General features: G+C 46.3%; 1 protein-coding gene across 1 annotated transcript in view; it reads left to right on the top strand.

Moving 5' to 3' along the window:
• LOC119180292 (caskin-2) overlaps window positions 1–19,790 on the top strand; it is a 394,179-nt gene that overhangs the window by 261,637 nt on the left and 112,752 nt on the right. The window contains exon 12 of the mRNA XM_037431451.2: window positions 6,860–6,912. Coding sequence (XP_037287348.2) covers window positions 6,860–6,912 — 53 coding nt within the window. The remainder of the gene's footprint in view (window positions 1–6,859; window positions 6,913–19,790) is intronic.

Here is a 19,790-nt window from a genome sequence, read left to right as displayed (position 1 = left end):
ATAGCAATATTACACCCTTACGCCCTTAAGATTACTTGGGTACATTCGCTTTTACACCCTCACTCCCTTAAGGCCACTTGGGTGTACATTTGTCTTTACACCCTGAGAAATGTTTGTGCCATGGGGTGTAAATTCGGAAATCCGCCCCACGATATAGGTGTAGCCCTGCTTGATACACCCATTTCGTGGGGTGTTGGGGTGTGAGTTATAGACACTATAAAACACCTATATGGGTGTAATTTGGTTTACAGTGTAATAGCCGGGCCGCTGACCGCTCCAAAAGTGCACACACCCATTTCGTGTTGTCGAGGTGTGGTGTTTCGCTTGATCCGTCTCTTTGTTTTCAGCTCATATCTTCGCTTCGCCGGTAGATGGCGTGATTGCGTTCCTTTCTCGCTCCCCCTCCTCCCTCTTTTCCTCGTGATGCACTCACTCCGCAAGTTCGATTTTAACGACATTTTCTGTTTCCGCGTTCTCTGTTTCGCATTACCTCTTTCCGAGTCTTCACCCTCGCCAGGGCCGTGAACAGCCGCGGGATGCCGTCGTCCAATCGGGATCACGTTCGTGCCGTTACCTCTGAGTATATGAAGTATAATGGCGACGATAATAACGGCTGCGCGCGGATACAGTCGACCTCCCTCCCGACCGGAAGGCGAAAGCACACGCCTGACCTGTCGATGCGATCTTTGACGCTTTGCGTGCTTTACTTGTGTTTATGTGCACTTCCTGCGAACGGATATCGCAAAATCGTCTGCTCTGCCTTCCAGAAGACCATGTCCGGTCCGACTGGTCTTCTGCGTGCCTGTCGTCTGCTCCGTTTTGGGCCTCGCGAATACCGGGTATTTTTTTTTTTCTCCTTTATTTTGCGTAGTCTGCATTGTGCGACTCGTTCGACCTGAGCTGCCATCTTTTCAAAAGCCTCTATTTCTTTATTTTTCCCCGTGTTTAGTCGCAGTGTGTGCTATACTGTGGCTGAAGAATATAGCACTACGCAATTTGGTCTCTAAATGGGTACAGTGCAATGGTTCTTTTGTCAGACACAGAGACAGCAGAAGCTTCTAAATGGCATTACAGAAAGAAATGCCGCTATGATATATTTGTTCATGGTTAGCAGAATACTTTGCACAAATGGTTCATACCGCTTCAAACATATAGCACCGTCCAACTATGCCTGGGTCAGTGCTGCAAGCATTTCCGTACGCGTGCTCGGTTTGAGGTGCTTAGGATGGGGCGATCGCATTCGAGGGGCGGAAAGCCTGCACGCATTGTGGCAACAGCTGCGCTGGCTATTTCTTTTTTTCTTTAACTCATGGGCCTGGGTATGAAATTTCAGTGCAAAATGCATTCAGTGGCGACTGAAAGAATATCTATACAAAAAAGATGGTTTTTCACTGTTTTGGTATTCTGCTTCGTTTGTCGTCCGATTACAACATGCGCGGCTCATTGCAGACGAATCGCGTTTCCCGAGTGCTTCGACACCGCCGACGTGGTAAGAGCACTGACGACATTCTCGAAACCCGTAGGCCTTATTTGCGCAGCTTTTCCCCCTCTCATGTGTTTTTCCTTTCATGTGCGAGAGCTTATAGTAGCGCTTCTTTCTGGACGGGTTGCGACAGTTCTGTCGTATTGTAAAACGCTGTAATGGCGGCCTATGAGATATGCGGATGCCGCGGGAAAAATATACCTTTTTTTTTTTGCTCGTATTGGGTGAAAGCGAAAACGGATATCGATTATATTTCTAGCCTGAGATTTCGTTATATTAATGCGAATACATGACATGAATGGCTTAATCAGTGGATATTTATTTAAAATTTAATTGTAAGTAGGTATTAAAACGAACGTAAATCAACATAGTAAGGCATCACTTTTGTTGCTATAGAATATCGAATGCCTTGAAATAAAGCAGTATTGACTTGACCTGACCCATTTAGCGGAAGTTCTTCATGGGTGCCATTTTAAAGGGTCAAAGGCAAATTCAAGATGACTTCAAGGTAGTCGTAGTTAACGCTGCGACTTCAGAAAAGGTTATCGCAAAGGAGAATGATCGAACGCGGTCGTCAGGTCGTGCTAACGTTCTCCGGATTCCGCGCGCTTTATTTTCCCGGTCGACGTCGTTCGTTCGCCGCGTGGGGTCGCTGCGGAGGAATCCAGCTGTCCCCGTCTCTTCCTTTTTTCGTTATTTTCTTTCAAAAGCTGCACCGCACCACCTCCCGAGGAGTGGCAGCGAGGCATAAGTGGCAGTTTATACGGGCCAGGATCGATAAGTAGAAAGGACTCCAGTAGCGATGCTGCTTTTCTCTTTTTTTCATTCGTGGCAGAGGCGTCGTTTTGCGGGTCGTTCGACAGATGGCGGGACGAGCCCTAGAGGGCCGCCAAGAAGTTCAACACTTTATTGAGGTTGTTTTACGGTGCAGTTCGCGTAGATTCTCAAGACTGATTAGATTCATAACCTTTTACTTATAATATTATATTTATTTATTTACACACAGGGTCGATATACATTACAAATGGGAGTGTATATATCTACAAAACAAGGTTATTTTATTTATACAATAGGGTAAATTTCCACGATACTTCATTTATTTTTATTTATTCGTTCAAGTATCCTGAGGGCCCTCTAAGGGAATTACATAGGAAAGGGGGCATAAATACAATTTTTACAAAGAATGAATAACTGCGGGTTCATATAATTCTTATAGTACAGTAATTGATAAAACGTAATAACAAGGCAATAAGTACAACAAGAGCAAACATAGGATAAAGCATAATTGTTAAAGTTACATGGTTCTAAATGCGTGAGCAGTTCTGAAATAAACAAGGAGACCCTGTTATTGTAGCAATTCCGGAAGGTAATTTATTTCATTCTTTTATTGACCGTGACGTCACAACACGGTATGAGGTTCTAGGTTCTCGCCATGCACTCGCGCAAGATATTGTTACTTTTAAACGGTCGCGCCTTAGCCCCGTTGGTGATGTACAGACGGGAGTATCGGAAGTGTTTGTACCTGACGTCATCAAAACTAGCCAGACTGCTGGGTCAAGTCACCGGGTTCAGTATTGGGCAGTCTGGTGTCAAGCTATAGTGTCGATGTCGGTAGGCGAGCCATGGGAAAATCGGCATTATCCCTTCGTAGGTTCACCTACATTTTTGTACCGATCATATAAAAAGCGGCCGTGGTTTAGTCGTATATACTACGAAAAATAGTTTAAAACCAAGGTAATAAAAGTCCAGACAGTAGTTTACTGAAAAAACTAAAGATTTTGTGAGAGTGCCTTGAAAAACGTGTGAAAACACTGTTCCTCTGTCTCATCAACATGTATTTGGGATGAAACGGGTAAGTGTTGCGTCTGAAGTTGTGAAGAAAGAAGAAAAATCTTGTTGCGTCGACCTGTCATTTGAGCAGATCACCTTCAGGGTCGCCTCTTGTGAGGCTTCAGGGTCGCCTCTGTGGCCTGTTGCTGTAACATAAGTAAAAAACATGAAAAGGTTTACTTGAGATTACGAAGACCTGGGTAAGATATAAATAACTTATAGTGTTGCGCTAATTGCAACGCGTGACGTGAGAGAAAAGTTTTCCTGCAGACGGAGAAGTGGGCTTATATGCCATATACTGTCGCACAAAAGGTTAAAGAATTTCCAGAGGCTCGCATTTGCTCGGAGTCATCTCCCTACACAGTAAGGAAATTCCTATGGCTGGTTAAACTTGCTGAGAGGTCGGCGATTGTTGAAGTCGAACACAGGAACTATAGTGGGCTGCTTTAATGCAAAAAAAAAAAAAAAACATGCTTTGTAGTATGACTGCACAATAAACAGTCACCAGTAGTACTTTGAAAATGTATATGACTAGATTGGCGCCATCGTTTAGCTAATGAAGGGGAGGAGGTGTTGTGGTGACCACAACTCAGAATACGGCCTTTGCTCACACACGATCCCGAAAAGTAAGCGCGTAAACGTCCGTAAAGAACAGCTGGCATGCTGGCGGTGCAACTTACTTGGATGAGCCCAGGATTCTTGGAGTAGCTGCAGAGCTGGACAAGTAGATTGTGCGAAGGAGCGGCCGAATGCGTGAATTAGTGTTCTTTTTCTGCTATTCTTGACGAGCTTTGCGAGAATGTCGCCGCGTCATCTGCACGCCGTCGATTTGAATTTGGCGCGCAGGTTGGCTTCGGAGATTCTAGTTCACGAAGTTGACCACCTGCGATGATGGCGCGCCCGGCGCGGAAACTCGTGTTCGCGCTACTAGGTGGCGCCACAAACGTTGCAGGTTGCTGCTTCTACTGAAATGATCGCAAACAAGCCAACCTCTGGGAGGGTTGACGAACATTTGTCCAGCGTCTAATTTTTTCCTCGTTGTATGCAGAAGGCTGGGTATTTGCACGAAATAAGAAAAGATGATTCTTTCGCACTTGTGAGTGAGGGATTTCTCGCAATTCTTTTTTTTTTGCTTTCTGTTTTCAACGTGCGCGCGCGCACACGCACATACACTTTTGCGAACATCCGTAGCATTGTGTTGCGGCACCACGACAGTGTGAACTGCTGCAAGCAAACTGTGCATTGGCATAATATTTCAACTGGGTTCAGTGTGTTATTATGTTTTCTTTTATTTTGTTTTCGGATCGTTAATTTTCAGGTACCGTTCAGTATTCTTTTTGTTTTCGCTGCAGAACTTATTGATAGGGAGTAGCCGAGGCAATATGAATCGCAACCTCTCCACTGTTAAAACAGAAGTTTTACTTGATAGCTTTGGATGGTCACAACTTCATTTGTCCTTTATAGCAAGCCACGTTCTCCCCGTTGTTTGCAAACATCTTTGATGTGCTAGAACTCCAAGATGGCGGCGGCCCCGCCGCGGTGGTCTAGTGGCTAAGGTACTCGGCTGCTGACCCGCAGGTCGCGGGTTTGTATCCCGGCTGCGGCGGCTGCATTTCTGATGAAGGCGGAAATGTTGCAGGCCCGTGTGCTCAGATTTGGGTGCACGTGAAAGAACCCCAGGCGGTCGAAATTTCCGAAGCCCTCCACTACGGCGGCGTCTCTCATAATCATATGGTGGTTTTGGGACGTTAAACCCCACATATCAATCAATCAAAGATGGCGACCGTGGTGACGTAATGCAATATGTCCATAGTACGTGCCTAATTATATGCTTTGAGGTCGCGAGGCGTCTAACCACGCAAATTTGGACTTCCGTGACTTGACTGATGCGATCGTTAGCCAAATTATCTTCGGCGTGGTGTATGACACAAACTGAGCTGCAGTAATATAGAAGTATGTACTATCAACGTCGAATGAAACCCGAACAGCGGCAATCCTTTGCGATAGTGTAGTGCGTGCCGTCCAGTTATTACCATTGACACGTGATAATTGGACGGCGTGCACTACACTATCGCAAAGGCTTGCCGCTGATCGGGTTTCATTTGACGCTGATAGTACTTTGGATGTTCTGAGTGAGATGCGGCGGCGAGGAAACGTCGCTGGAGCAAACGTTTCGACGAGAAGATGTGTGTTAGTGGGGCTTTGCATTGTCCAGGATTTACGTGCATTGATAATTCGGAAACGTGTGTAGCAGCGACGATAGCTGCACAGAGAAATAAGGATTGTGAGGAGGAAACCTCACAACTCGGGTTTCTTGCGCGTCCGCCTCAGTGGATTCGCAGGCGGAAGCCTGGTGGTGGTGGTGATGAAGAAGATAGCGTCTATGTATGGCTCAGGCCCACTCTAGGGGATTGGCCCAAAAACGAATACTTTATGAGTAAAAGTTCTCATAAGTGATCGTAAAATCACAGAAGAAAACTTTCGCCTGCGTCTTTTGTTTCTCTTTCTCTTCTTCTAAGTGGATGTACTCAAACCTCGATAGCCGGAAGAACGAAAATAAGACAAACTTGTGTGCGTACTTATCACTCTCATGCTGACTGACGCGGCATGTGTGGCAGCTCCCATGGACATTAGCGCCAGAGTTCCCTCTAGTGTATTTATAAGAAACTCCGACATTCGGCCTCTCGCGTGGGCTTGCAATGCCATCGGGACATTTGACCAAACAATGAAGCCATGTAAGGTCACGTGATCTGACGTCATGATGACGTCATACGGGGACGTGACGATTCTTTGCATCACTCGTGTTGGCGCCGCCGACGTGGTTTGCCCGTCAGTTTTCGCGGTTAATGAGACATCTGAAGCTTTCACCTTTACAAGCGTCTGGGCTGGGCTGAAATCTGCTTGGCTTTCTGGCACACAGAATTCCGTCCGAATCTGCAGAGTAAGCAAACCGCTGACACAAACCAGATCACCTTTTCGTGCTACTTGCGACTCGGCTGTGTGCCTTTGCGCTCGTGGGGTTTTCTCGCTGCTTTTCGGTCGTCGTCGGCCTTTCGACGGGAGGCGCCCGCGCTAAATAACCCTGCCGAAAGATTGAGTTGTGGTTTACACGGGAGCTAAGAGAGAGGGTTGTGGCGAGAGAGAGTTCACAACGTGATGTATATAGGGGTCTGCGTTCGCTCTCCTCATCTGTCTCACGAGCTGCTTTTAGATTACTTTCTTGTTTGCTTTTTTCCCTCGTTTAACGTGTATTTCTTCTTTTTGCTCCGCGTAGGTTTGTAGCTTTGTTTTGATAATGGCTCCCCTTACGAACCGTCCTGCTGAACCCCGCCTACCGTTCCCATCATTTTTTTTTGCGTTACTTTTGTTTCTCCCATTTCCCGTGGCTGGCGAAGCGCTTGTCGGCACCCGTGTCGTCTGCTAGCTTAGCAGCGCCAGCGCGCCTTGTGTCATCTGCGCTTTTCGCTACCCTCAACGTCTGCGTTTCTATTTACTGGTCGTCTGGTGTTTTGTTTAACGTTCGTCTTTTTTTTTTCATCTTTGCAGACGGCGCCGACCAGAAGACGTTCTCTCCGGCCGAAGTGTTTTCGGAAGCTCAGGTGAGTTTTCGAATTTGTGTATAGCTGTTTTATTTTGCTTTATTTTTTTTTCTGACTGTTATATGTCCCTACTGGGCCTTACATGTATACGCTGGCACCCTTTCGTGTGTATCGCTGGAGTGTTTCGGTGAAAGCGACGATACAGAAGGAAATGCAAGCCTGCATGCTTAAGAGGGCGCGGCGAACATACCAAAGGCAGCAGGAAGAAAAAAAAAACGAACAAAAAGTAGTGATAAAGTAAAACTAGAAAGAGAGGGGAGTGTCCAACTCGCATTTCAGCACTTGCGACTTCCGGGAGCCGACATTTTGGTGCCGAGAGAGGGACGCAGCCGTCGCTGTCTGCAGCGCGTGCAACGCTTGTTCCGGTGCGCGCGTTTCGACGGCTGAGAGATGTGCGGAGTGAAAAATGGACCCGCCGAACGCGAAAAATGTGGTGGAACTTGTTCTGTTAAAAAAAAAAAAGTGCATAACCAGTAACATACGTAAGGAATGCGGGAGTAGTGTCGTTCAAATAGAGCATAGGAAGCGACGAATACCTTCCGACGCTGTTCTCTTCTTTGACACTCATCCCGTTCGGGTGGATGTTCGTTCATCAAAAAAAAAAAAAAAAAGGGGAAAGTCCAACAACCATAACACTGCTATCGCGAAAAAAAATAATGACGAAATACCAGGGAAGATGTATACAAAAAATTGCTTCTTGTGTATGACCTGCATCATCAGTGTACATCAAATGTCAGACAACAAAATTGTACGGACATTATTATTGCTATATGTTTTCCATCATACAGCATATTCGGTGTGGTATGCATGCACGCACTGAAAGCAAAGAATGAAATCCCACAAAAACAACACATAACGTCAGCATCTCCTGACCATGGTCAAAAAGTGTATCAGGGCCCCTTTAAACATGTTTGGGTACAGCACGAAAACGGCGAAGACGGTAGATAACAGAAAGGGACACGGGTGATAGTGCTGAAAGCGAACATGCTACCTTTACAACTTTACCCTGTAAAACTCCGCGGTGGGAGTAAAATACCTGACCTCTATCGTCCCCCTTTTCGGAGTAATTTTTACTCTGTACCTTCGGCGCAAAGTTTTCACTCCGACTGGCCGGAGGAATTGCGTGGCGAAGCCGGAGGAATTGCGTGGCGAAGCCGGAGTACTTTTAACACATATTTAACTCCGGCCGACCGGAGCAGTTGACTGGATAGCATAGCGAATGTCGGCCTACTGCCCTGAAGTTATCATTATTGATGGCGCAATGGGTACCCAGCGAGTGTACTTCTATCATTTACCCAAAGAGTGTTTAGAAAAGGCTCTGAAAGGACACTCTTCCAGCTTTCGCTGGGAATGTGCTTTGCCTACCGCGCAGGCCTGGCGTTTCTTTAGAAGTGCTTGCTCCGCTGCTTATTTATCCTATGCTGATCGTGTCACGCGTTCATTAGATGAATGAATTCTCAATTCTCATGCAGACACTGCATAGTTACTGTGTATTTTTTTAGCCCACAGAGCTCTAGCAGACGGAATTCAAAGAAACACTTGAGTTATTATTGTTTGGCTTATTCAAAATAAGCCGTGGTTTCTGGTTGACGACCTACCATTTGCGAAAAGAAGAAAAAAATAAATAAACATGCAAAAAGCCACCAAAAAAACAGAGCGCAAGAAGACAGGTCACATGAAATCAACAGCACTTAAGTTTTAAGAGCAGTGCTTAGAAAAGAAGCCCAGAATGCTGTAAAACAGTGCACGACAAACGAAGAAAGCGTGGTCACCGGGAAAAACTGTTTAATATCCCGGAACTACCATTAATAAGATTCATCGACGATGCAAACTTGCAGTTGCCCCACTGTGGTGTCCCAGTGGTGATGACACTGCACTGCTAACCTGAAGGTCGCGGGATCGAATACCGGCCGCGCCTTTACAGTCCCTCCCAACTCGGATGGATGGATGGATGGATGGATGGATGGATGGATGGATATGGCTGTACCCTTTAGATCGGGCGGTGGCTAGCGCCACCAAGCCGTAATACTTAATGAACCCAAAACTATATTTATTTATTTTCCTTAAAAAGTGAGTTTGAGGATTCGTACTTTGCAGTGAAGAGTTTAATTTTCACTCGCGCCTTGACTTTAGCCACCAATCAGATAACCTCCTTCTAGTTAAGTCTACCCGCTTAAAGTCTATTTTGCCCTCCCGGTCCCTAAACCCCAGTGCTTTGAAAAACTCTGCGCCATCATCCTGAACTATAGGGTGAAGCCCTTTACAGAACATTATCAAGTGTTCGGCAGTTTCTTCTTCCTCTCCACACGCACCTCATACTGTGTCTACCCCTTCGTATTTGGCCCGACATGTCTTGGTTCGCAGTACTCCCGTCCTGGCCTCAAACAGTAGAGAACTACCCCGAGTATTATCATAGATCCTTTCCTTGGCAATTTCCTGCTTAAAAGTTCGATAGATCTCTAGTGCGGACTTCTTAATCATGCCCATTCTCCACATGTCAGTCTCCGTTTCCTTCACTTTCTTCTTAACCGATAGTTCTTTTTGGTTTGGCCACCTGCTGTTTTCTAAGTATTTACCAGTCAACTTCCTGGTTTGCTTCCTCCATTTTGTATCGACATTCTTCATGTACAAGTAGCTGAAAACCTTCCTAGCCCAACGCTCTTCCCCCATTTCTCTCAATCGCTTCTCAAATTTTATCTTGCTGCTAGCTTCCCTGCCCTCAAATGATGTCCATCCCATATCACCTTGTACTCCCTGATTTGGTGTATTCCCGTGAGCTCCTAAAGCAAGCCTACCTATTCCACGTTGCTTAATTTCTAATCTTGCTTGAACTTCTGATCTCATGCACAAGACCGCATTGCCGAACGTCAGCCCAGGAACCATGACCCCTTTCCATATTCCTCTCACAGCTATTGTAATTCCACAGTGTACTATTTTTCATCACTGCTGCATTCCTGTTACCTTTAGTCGTCACGTATATTTCGTGTTCCCTCAGGTACTCGGTCCCGTTGCTTATCCATACGCCCAGATATTTGTATTTATCTGTTATCTCTAGCGTGACCTCCTGTATTCTAAGCTCACTACCTTCGTTGTCATTGAACACCATGACTGCGGATTTTTCCTTACTGAATCTAAAATCTAACCTATCTCCCTCATTACCGCAGATGTCCATCAATCTCTGCAAATCTTCCTTGTTGTTGGCCATTAGCACTATATCATCTGCGTACATTAATGCTGGTAGTGCCTGATCAATGAGTTTTCCTTGTTTGACCAAAGAGAGGTTGAAGCACAGTCCACTTCCCTCTAATTTGGCCTCTAATCCTTGTAGGTACATCATGATTAACAAGGGTGACGAGGACACCCCTGCCTAAGCCCCCATTTTACCTCTGCAGGCTTGGATACCTGTTTTTCCCATTTTATAACTACCTTATTACCTTTATAGATATCCTTTAAAAGATTAGTGACTACATGTTCCACGCCTAGTGTGTCCAGTATTCCCCACAATTCCTCTTGAACCACGCTATCGTACGTTCCCTTGATATCCAAAAATGCTAGCCACAGGGGCCTGTGTCCCTTTTCTGCTATTTCGATGCACTGCGTCAGTGAGAACAGATTGTCTTCTAACCTCCTGTGTTTCCGAAACCCATTCTGCAGTTCCCCCAGCACCCCCTCATCCTCTATCCATGCCTGCAGTCTTTCCTTTATAATCTGCATCGCCAGCCTGTAGACCACTGATGTCACTGTTATAGGACGGTAGTTGTTTACGTCAGCTTTGTCCCCCTTTCCTTTATAGATCATGCTCATCCTGCTAAGTTTCCATCCATCGGGAACTTCACCATCGATTATTATTTTGCTCACTGCTTCTCTCAAAGCATGCTTAGACTTCGGACCTAATGTCTTTATCAGCATAATTGGAATGCCATCTGGGCCTGTTGATGTACTACTAGGAACCCTTTTCTCAGCCCTTTCCCACTCTTGTTGTGAAAATGGAGCCATTGCACCACTTGATTCGTCCTTGTCTATTGTGGTGCATAAAGTACTTCTTTGTTGAAATTTTTCTGTAACCCGTGTTCTTATATATTCAATAGTTTCGTCCCCTTCTAGCCTAGCACCTTGGGCTGTGGTTATGAAACTCTGCTCTAGGCTCGTCTCATTTCTTAGGGAGTTTAGATGGTTCCAAAATTTCGCAGCTGCCTTTCTATCTTTTTTATGTACTTCTGCCAGCCACTGAGCTCCCTTTCTTCTAATCTTTTCATTGATCAGAAGGGATGCATCCCTTCTATAGCTTAGATAGGTTTCCCATTTTCTTTCAACATCATCTGTCGGTGCACCCCGCTGCTTGGCATGCCTGTGTTCCCTAGAGGCTTCCTGACGTTTTGCTATGGCTCTCTTAACTTCCTCATCCCACCAACTTTTGGGTTTGTGTCTTCTTTTCCGGGGTGACTTGTCACGCGTCTTAGCAAGCTCTAGCTCAAAGAGTCTAATTAGATTCGTGTATGTCCACACTGTCTTATTATCCTCCGTGATTACTTTCTCAATTTGTTTTGTGGCTATTTCAATTTGCCTTTCTGGATAAAAATTTTCCTGTAGTTGCTCATCTTGTCTCCTTCCCACTTTCCCTGCTCTTCCAAAACTTAGCTTGATACGTTTGTGATCACTACCCAGACTTCTGGAGCCACCTTTATCTATGTGCATTCCCCTGAGCTTATCATACATCCTATGATGACTGCAGGAATACATCCGGTGACTGCAGCGCTACGGCGAGTCGCGGCGCGAACTAATACGAGCGCCCGAGCGCTAGGTGCTTTTTTGCCGACCGTGCGCGGCCTAGGCACCGAAACGCGCGAACATCCCTAGTCTCTTTGGTCCCTAGCGGTGCGCGGACATCTCTGCGCTGACTGTTTTGTTAGTTTTGGGTGTGGTGCAGTCAGCGCTTCCTCTATTTTGGTGTTGTGTGGTGGTTTGTATGATTGCGATATTATTCCCTGCGAATGTGGTTCGCTCTATGACTTGCCGTGGTGCTGCAGTCACCTGCTAGAGTTGGGAGGGATTGTAAAGGCGCATCCCAACCACGGAGGTGGAAATGGAGGCGAAACTTGGGTTTGGGTGCACGTTAAAGAACCCTACGGTGTCGATATTTCCGAAGCCCCTCCCACATGGCGTCTCTAATAATCATATCGTGCTTTTGGAGTGTTGAACCCGAGACAATATTAAGGTCGGCGCACTTTTTAAGGCCTGAGCACCCGCACCCGTCGCAGCGCGTGGCTTTCTGAAGGGGCGCCGCGCCCACATGCTCCACGCGCTGCAACGGGTGTGGGTGGTCAGGCCTTTGCTTAGCAAAGGGACGGAGTGGGTTGTACGCTTCCCTTTTGTATTGGGCACGGAGGGGTGTGAAGCAACGAATGCGTCTTGATGCAAAGGAGAGAAGGGTCACCTGGACTGTTGCACGGAAGTACAAAAGCTGACGTCGCAGTCTCGGCACTGCGTTCTTAAGGGGTTAGCCGCCGCTCTGCAGAGAAGGCTATGGCTGCGTTGACAGGGTGCATGCGTGCCCCTGTAACTTCCGTTTTAGATGCCTAATTATGCATTCCTTGTTGTACGAGCATGTCCTGACAAAGAACGGAACAACTCTACTCTCCCGAACAGTGCGAAAATGAGAAGCAGACGCCATTGCAATAGAATTGGCAGACTTCCCATTCGTTTGAATCATAGTTTTCATAGAGGGAAATCTGGCGCTATGGGATTTGCAACGCATGGCGCTTGAACGAGCATGGTAATTATGAGTAGTACATGGATTCGCCTAATCTTCGTACTTTACGTTCCGTTTGGCTTCGCGTGGCTTGAAGCTGTTTTATCGTGGAATCACAATCGGCAATAATTTATCAATTACGCGTCACCACAGTAATCAGTTAGGCTCACCAATTGGAATAATGTCACGAAGTTCAAAGCGGCTTGTTCTTTCATTTGAAACAAAACCGAAACACTGTAGTAAACGAAGCCACAAGTCCGATTCGAGGCCCGCAAGTGCGAAGAGTAGGCGAATCCATGTACTATACCATCATCCTCGGGGTCGCTGAACGATCGCAGCGCCATAGTCTCCTCTAGCTAGATTTAGGAAACTCTGATGGCTCGAAAAATGCATACAGACTGGACGGGTAATGCGTATTGCCCTGAAGGTAAAAGGCCGACGAGCGAACGAATATCAGGGCGCTCTCACTTAAGCCAAAGGTCATTCACATATGACACTTTCGAACATCGACTCCATATGTCATTTCGCTTTGTTTTGGTCGCTGTCTGTCGTTTTGCTTAACGATATCGAGTTATCTGTGCGTCTGCAGGGTATGTGCTGACACCCGATGACGACGATCCCGATCTCTGCCACAGGGCTGTTGAAACGCGAATAGAATTCAGCACCGCGCACTTACATAGCGCGTGCTGAGAATGCGCGCGGATATGCTTATTATGCAAATGCGGCCCAGTGGAGCCTTGTGGGGGCTGTGTTTTTCATCGCGATGCGATGGATCGGCCCGCCGCCTGTGTAGTTTGAAGTCGTTCATTTTTATTTATTCTTTAATTTTTTAGTGTGCGCGTGTGCATTCGGCCACCACTGCCACCACCAGCACTGGCGGGCGTGCGCGTTGTAAGTGGTCACGATTGATGAGCTGTTTGGAAGGCCCGGCCTATCACGAAAGGTGCGCGCAGAGAGTCGTGCCTAGCACATTATAGCGTGCAAGGTTGATTATACCAGCCGCGTGCGTATGCACGGACTTAAGGGAAAATGAAAACATACGAAAGCATAGCGCACAGCGATTGAAGCGAAAAAAAAAGTAATAATAAAGCCTAACACCTGATGGCCACTTCAGAGTGCCCGTGTAATCGGCAGCACAGCCAAATAAATAGGTGTGGTTTTAGGGTGCTCTGAAAACAGCTGGCTGGGCTAGTCAGAGTACCGAACTTTGAAGCCTTTCCAGCGCTTTAGGCGGAATGAAATGCTAACGAAAATGCAGACATGGAAGCAAAATGAATAGTTAGGCTGCTGGTGCATTGTTTTCTTACTTACTCTTGCTTTTGCTTCCTTTTGTTTGCCTGGTTTTTGTTCATCGCGCTGTGTGCCACATACAAAAAGAGCATGATAGAAACTGTGTACGCTCAAGCATAGTCGGTGTAGATTGGTGGGTAGGGTGTCGTGCTCGAGGTCTAAAGATATTGTTACCGCTAAATATAAGCCTTTTGTGGAGTAAGTATTCATTGCCCAAATATTCATACAAAACGCGGTATTGCTATAGAAAAAATGCATACATAACAAATTTTGGTTAAATATTTGGAGGCGTATGTGGTAGAAAAATTGCACTAATATTACTGAGCGTCAAATACCTTACACAACCGCCTTAACGTAATAGGTAGACCGAATTTGGTACAGTAAGAAGAAGCGATACTATATATATATATATATATATATATATATATATATATATATATATATATATATATACCAGGTTCTTTGAACGTCATTCACGCTGGACCCGACGTATTGTAGGCAAGAAACGGGCTACGAAACTTTCGTGGAAGCGTCTTTACTAAACGTTTTCAGCTGGTGGACCAGCCTTCGTCAGAGTAACTCTGACGAAGGCTGGTCCACCAGCTGAAAACGTTTAGTAAAGACGCTTCCACGAAAGTTTCGTCGCCCGTTTCTTGCCTATATATATATATATATATATATATATATATATATATATATATATATATATATATATATATATATATATATATATATATATATATATAGTGTGTGTGTGTGTGTGTGTGTGTACGGCTGCTCCTGCTCACGGCTGGTTATTTTTTCATCCACTTTTCTTTCTTCTTATTTACATTCCATTGGTTCTAATAACTTCCCTGTACATTCCTTAGCATTACTGTCTGTTAGATCTCATTAATATTGTGTTAAAACACGGAAAAAACGAGGCCTTAGGTATACACCTCTTTCTCTTATATATATATATATATATATATATATATATATATATATATATATATATATATATATATATATATATATATATATATATATATATATATATATATATATATATATATATATATATATATAATATGCAAGAAAGAGACGACGAAACTTTCGTGGAAGCGTCTTTACTTAACGTTTTCAGCTGGTGGAACAGCCTTCACCAGAGACTGACGAAGGCTGGTCCACCAGCTGAAAACGTTAAGTAAAGACGCTTCCACGAAAGTTTCGTCGTCTCTTTCTTGCATACAATACGTCGGGTCCAGCGTAAATGACGTTCAACAAATCTGGTATATATATATATATATATATATATATATATATATATATATATATATATATATATATATATATATACAACACAACAGCCCCACACACGGACAAAGTTCAGAAGGCGTCCACGTGACCACTTTTTATTCTGTGAAATATTCTACCGATTCATTGTTTTCCATGCAGTAAACTAGCACGATTTTTTCGAATATATTTAAGATGGTCGCCAGAATGGCTAGGTCGCTGGCATGGAATGACTCTTGTGCGTGTCACACCAACACTTTCGCCTTAATAAATGAGCAGAAATTCGCCCTTTCGTTTTGCTTACGGTGGTCTCGCGTTCGAGCCGCCTATACGCCTCTCCGAGTACCGCGTGAAACGTGGCTGAGGCCGAAGATGCGTCGTTCACGACCGGGCATTAGTGACGAGCGTGGCTTTATGGAATCGGACATGGCGCCCTCCGCTTTATGTGTGTGCATACTTTATGTATATCTATACCGCCCTCATGCAGCTATATAGAACCTATACCCGTAATGTGACTGCCGTTCTCGAGCAAATGCGGCGCTGTCGAGTCGACGGTATCGTCGCTTTCTATTGCTCAAGAGGAAAGGAGCACGCTTTATCGCGAGGGCGCCCGTTGAATTCACGCACGAATGGCCGCTGCTGAGTCGTATTTTATGTGGGGAGGCGATGTCGTTTCGGGCTATATGAACCGCCGACGCAAAAAAGAAATGAAAAAAAAATGGGAGAGGCGCCCAATTCAGCGCCGTCGCTGCTGGGGATATTCGAGACGGTGATTTTCTTGAAGGATGATTTCCTTTGCACGTTAACCTTGAACTAAAGGAGTAAACACGGAGGAAGGAAAAGGCATCGCGCAACGCGCCCGCTTAGTCGGCTCAACACGTGAGCAAAGAAAGTGGGGAGAGAAGCGGAGCGTGTAGGGAAGGCTGTTGAGTAATATTAGGGGCTAACGGTTGCCTTCTTCATTTTCAGTGGCGAGGATTTTGCGAATTTCGGTGCCGCATACGCGTTTTGATGATAGACCGTGACTACGTGATGCACCGTGGCGACGGGAAGTCGCACCATCGGAGCGCGCGGCATGTGTTAGTGGTTTCGGTCCACGAGTTTAGTTGACATTTAGCCCCCTGGCTGCGTCCCTGCTTGTTAATATTCTGTGTTCTTGTATTTTTTGTCGCGCAGTTTTTTGTAGTTGTGTATTACCAACTCGCCCAGCATTCAATCCTCTGGTTAATATTCAGATTTCCGCTTCGGCGTCGTGCGCTGTTACGTATGGCAGTCTGATGTTTCATACCGGCTACGCGCAAGTTCAGGTTACCAACTTCATTGTTTCCAGGATATGAACGCTTGACCGTCGTCGTTGCCTGGAACGACGTAAGTGTCTCGCTGCTGATCACGTGGATGCAGTTGCGATTCCCGGCACTGAAAGACGTCAGGAACGAGCATCGTGCAGTGAGAAAGAAAGAGAGAGAAAAAAAGAAGAAAACGACACGAAGAAGTACCGAGGGGTCCACTATTAAAGGGAACACCGGAGTGCGCGTCGTCTGCTGGGCGCCACTGCCGTCTGTCCGCATGACGTAACGCTGCCTCCCAAGTTTCGCGAGACAGAGCATTTCCTGTTCACGCTGACCTTGAACTATAGACGAGCGGAGTTGCTTGACCAAAGGCGAGCCATCCTGTTTCGAAACCCCGCGAGATCGCACGTAGAGGGGCGTGTTCAAAGTACCCATAGAAGATGTTTACTGCGCGTTCAACGAGCGTCCACTCATGATTCTCGGCATTGGGAAAGAAAAAAGTGCGCTGTTTTTCTTAGGAGGCCGTGTCTATACTGCGTTGTGGAGGATTTCAGCTTGAATGCGTCGTTAGAAGTACATTTGGGGCTTCGGCTTGTCTATGATCCTGGTTGCTGTACGGCGCGATTGTATGCGCTGGTGATGTGGAAGTTGCAGATTCGTATGGGCAGTCTCCCTGCCTTACCACGGCCACAGATTAAAACAAAAAAACAAACAAAAAATATAGAAAATGTCAGTGGTCATTGCATGTCGTAGGATGTTTTAGTGCGGCAACGTTTTTCACGTCTTTTCATTTGGAGCAGTCAGGTTATCTTTTTATATGCTCACTTTCGTCGTACCGTTTATGCACTAAGGCGCGTTTCTCGACGTGATGGTGGTGTTTCTTTAAGTATAGCGAACATTAGGACCGCACGGGCTCCTGCACCAATAAACGTCATACATAATCATCATATCTCATGCCATCATCTTCAGGACGATAGTCTCTGGATACCTCATCGCGAACATTTTGGTCTGCCTGTCCGTCTCTCTCTCTCTCTCTCTCTCTCTCTCTCTCTCTCTCTCTCTCTCTCTCTCTCTCTCTCTCTCTGTGTGTGTGTGTGTGTGTGTGTGTGTGTGTGTGTGTGTGTGTGTGTGTGTGTGTGTGTGTGTGTGTGTGTGTGTGTGTCAATCAAACATTCAGCTTTCTGCCGAAAGTTTAAGCCTGTGCTCAAAGTCCACCCATCTGAAGCTTGCGGCTGCGTTTATATTTGTGAACATTGTCAATAAAATAAAAACAAATATTACGCATACTTGAGGCACAACAGCAATGCGCAAGCGTTACCCAATGTGTCTATTTATTTAGAAACTCATAGATACGTAATTTTAAAAATCAAAAGTGTTTATTATGCTGTGCGGACTATGCGACGCTATGAACGAAAAAGCTGGTGGCTCCAACGCTTCGCTAAAAAAAAGGGGAGAAGGGCTTTTTATAACTGAGAATGACCTAGTGCAGGCACCTTTTTACATTGCTGTCAGATGGCGCTATCTAACGCAGCGCTTCCAGACAGAAGACGTCATTTGCAGACACGAGGCCATCTCTGTCATATGTGCGTCCCTTTGCAATGGCTTACCTTAAATAATAGATATTATTGGCCGAATTGCTGATCACTAATGAAGTTGAGCTGATGGTCCGCCCGTGCCACCCTGGGCAGGTACGGTGTACCTCTGTGACCGAAAACTGCGTTCGACATGCTACTGTAAGTACTTCAGTAAGACTGGAGCCTGTCTTTCCGGGAGGTAGATCACTCTATCGCTCGCAAGTCGGCGCTGTTTGAGCGTTATTTAGTGTCAATGTTGAATCAAACGAGCACAGAAAGTCGCGATTAAAGGTATCTAACGACTGCCAATCATCACGTGGTCATCTCCAATTAAGATATACCGAGCGCACTCTCTGGTCAGCGCTCTTTTTTTCGAGGGCGCCTCTCCGTCCTTGATATGCGGAAGCGCTGCTCCCGTCTGCTGCCTAGCGTCAGTCATCACGGGGCTCAGATAACTCTCGAAACTGTCTACTTTCGTCTGGGACCAACCACGAAAAAAAACAACAACCGTGTGCCGCTGAAAATCATAACAAACCAGGAAGAGTTCAGTGACGGCGCTGTAGAGAGGGTTGTGTACGTCTCTCGCGTGAAAGGGTGCACCCGAAGGCAGAAGCAGCGACCCCCGCATTTCGGCAGCCCTTCTCGCCCTCAACACTTTGCTGCGAGGCGGGCCCTGGGTAGGCGCTGGGTCGCGCCCACGCTCGCTTTTTGGAACCGGCCGTCGGCGAGTGTGTGGGCTGGCCGCACATTTTTCCTCCGCCCTGTCGCTTGACCCCTACGCTCTGCGCGGTCGCGAAATTCACGTGGGCACCCCTTGCATTCGTGTGCGTTTCTTTCGTGCGTTTATGTTTTCACAGTGTATCGTAGTTTACGGGCTTCTGCCCACCGCTGCCGTGTGTTCGGATACATTTCTTTAAAGGGACAGTGAAGAGGAAGAGAGAGAAAAGTGGTGACAATGATAGATTTCCCTTTAACAATTCCGCCATGATGGTCTAGTGGTTAGGGTGCTCGACCGCTGACCTGAAGGTGGCGGGATGGAATCCCTGCTGCGGCGGCCGCATTTTCAATTTAGGCGAAATGGCTGAGGCTTTGAAATTTCCAGAGAACTCCACTACGGCGTCTCCCATAATCGTGTCGTGATTTTGGGACGTTGAACACCAACAAGAAGACACATTGTAAGCGAGAAAACGCGCGGTATTTCAAGGCGGAGACCACCTTGAAATACCTGCTCTGATAGCTGTCTTCTTTTAACTTTTTTAAATCGATCGTTCCTAAGCCCTTCGTCTCTATTATCGTCAAAAAAGCATGCGTAGCCATAAGCCTGCGCACTAAAAAAAAAAAAAGGGGGGGGGTGAGACGTTCGACTATACAACAGTATGGGATGATAGCACGGGCTCAGTAACATCCCTCCCCTCTTAATACGATCAGGGGGGAGGGGAGAGCGCACGCCTGTGCCACCTGCTAAGCGGGAAGATGACGCATGCACCGACGACCACAAACAACACTGGTCACCATCGATACAAGGGACGACCGATCTAAAGTGCACCGGATGGGAGCGTCGGTTTCTCTGGACTCCGTCGCATCGCCACCCCGACAGCGCGCGACCGCAGGAAACGACCGCTCGTAGGCCGTGTACACACAAACCGCACGTATATAGTCTACGGCTAAACACGGTACACACAACGCCCTCGCCACTCTTCT

This window comes from Rhipicephalus microplus, chromosome 7 (assembly GCF_043290135.1).
Source record: "Rhipicephalus microplus isolate Deutch F79 chromosome 7, USDA_Rmic, whole genome shotgun sequence".
Classification (NCBI taxonomy): Eukaryota; Metazoa; Arthropoda; class Arachnida; order Ixodida; family Ixodidae; genus Rhipicephalus; species Rhipicephalus microplus.
This window is presented reverse-complemented; position numbering and strand designations above follow the sequence as displayed.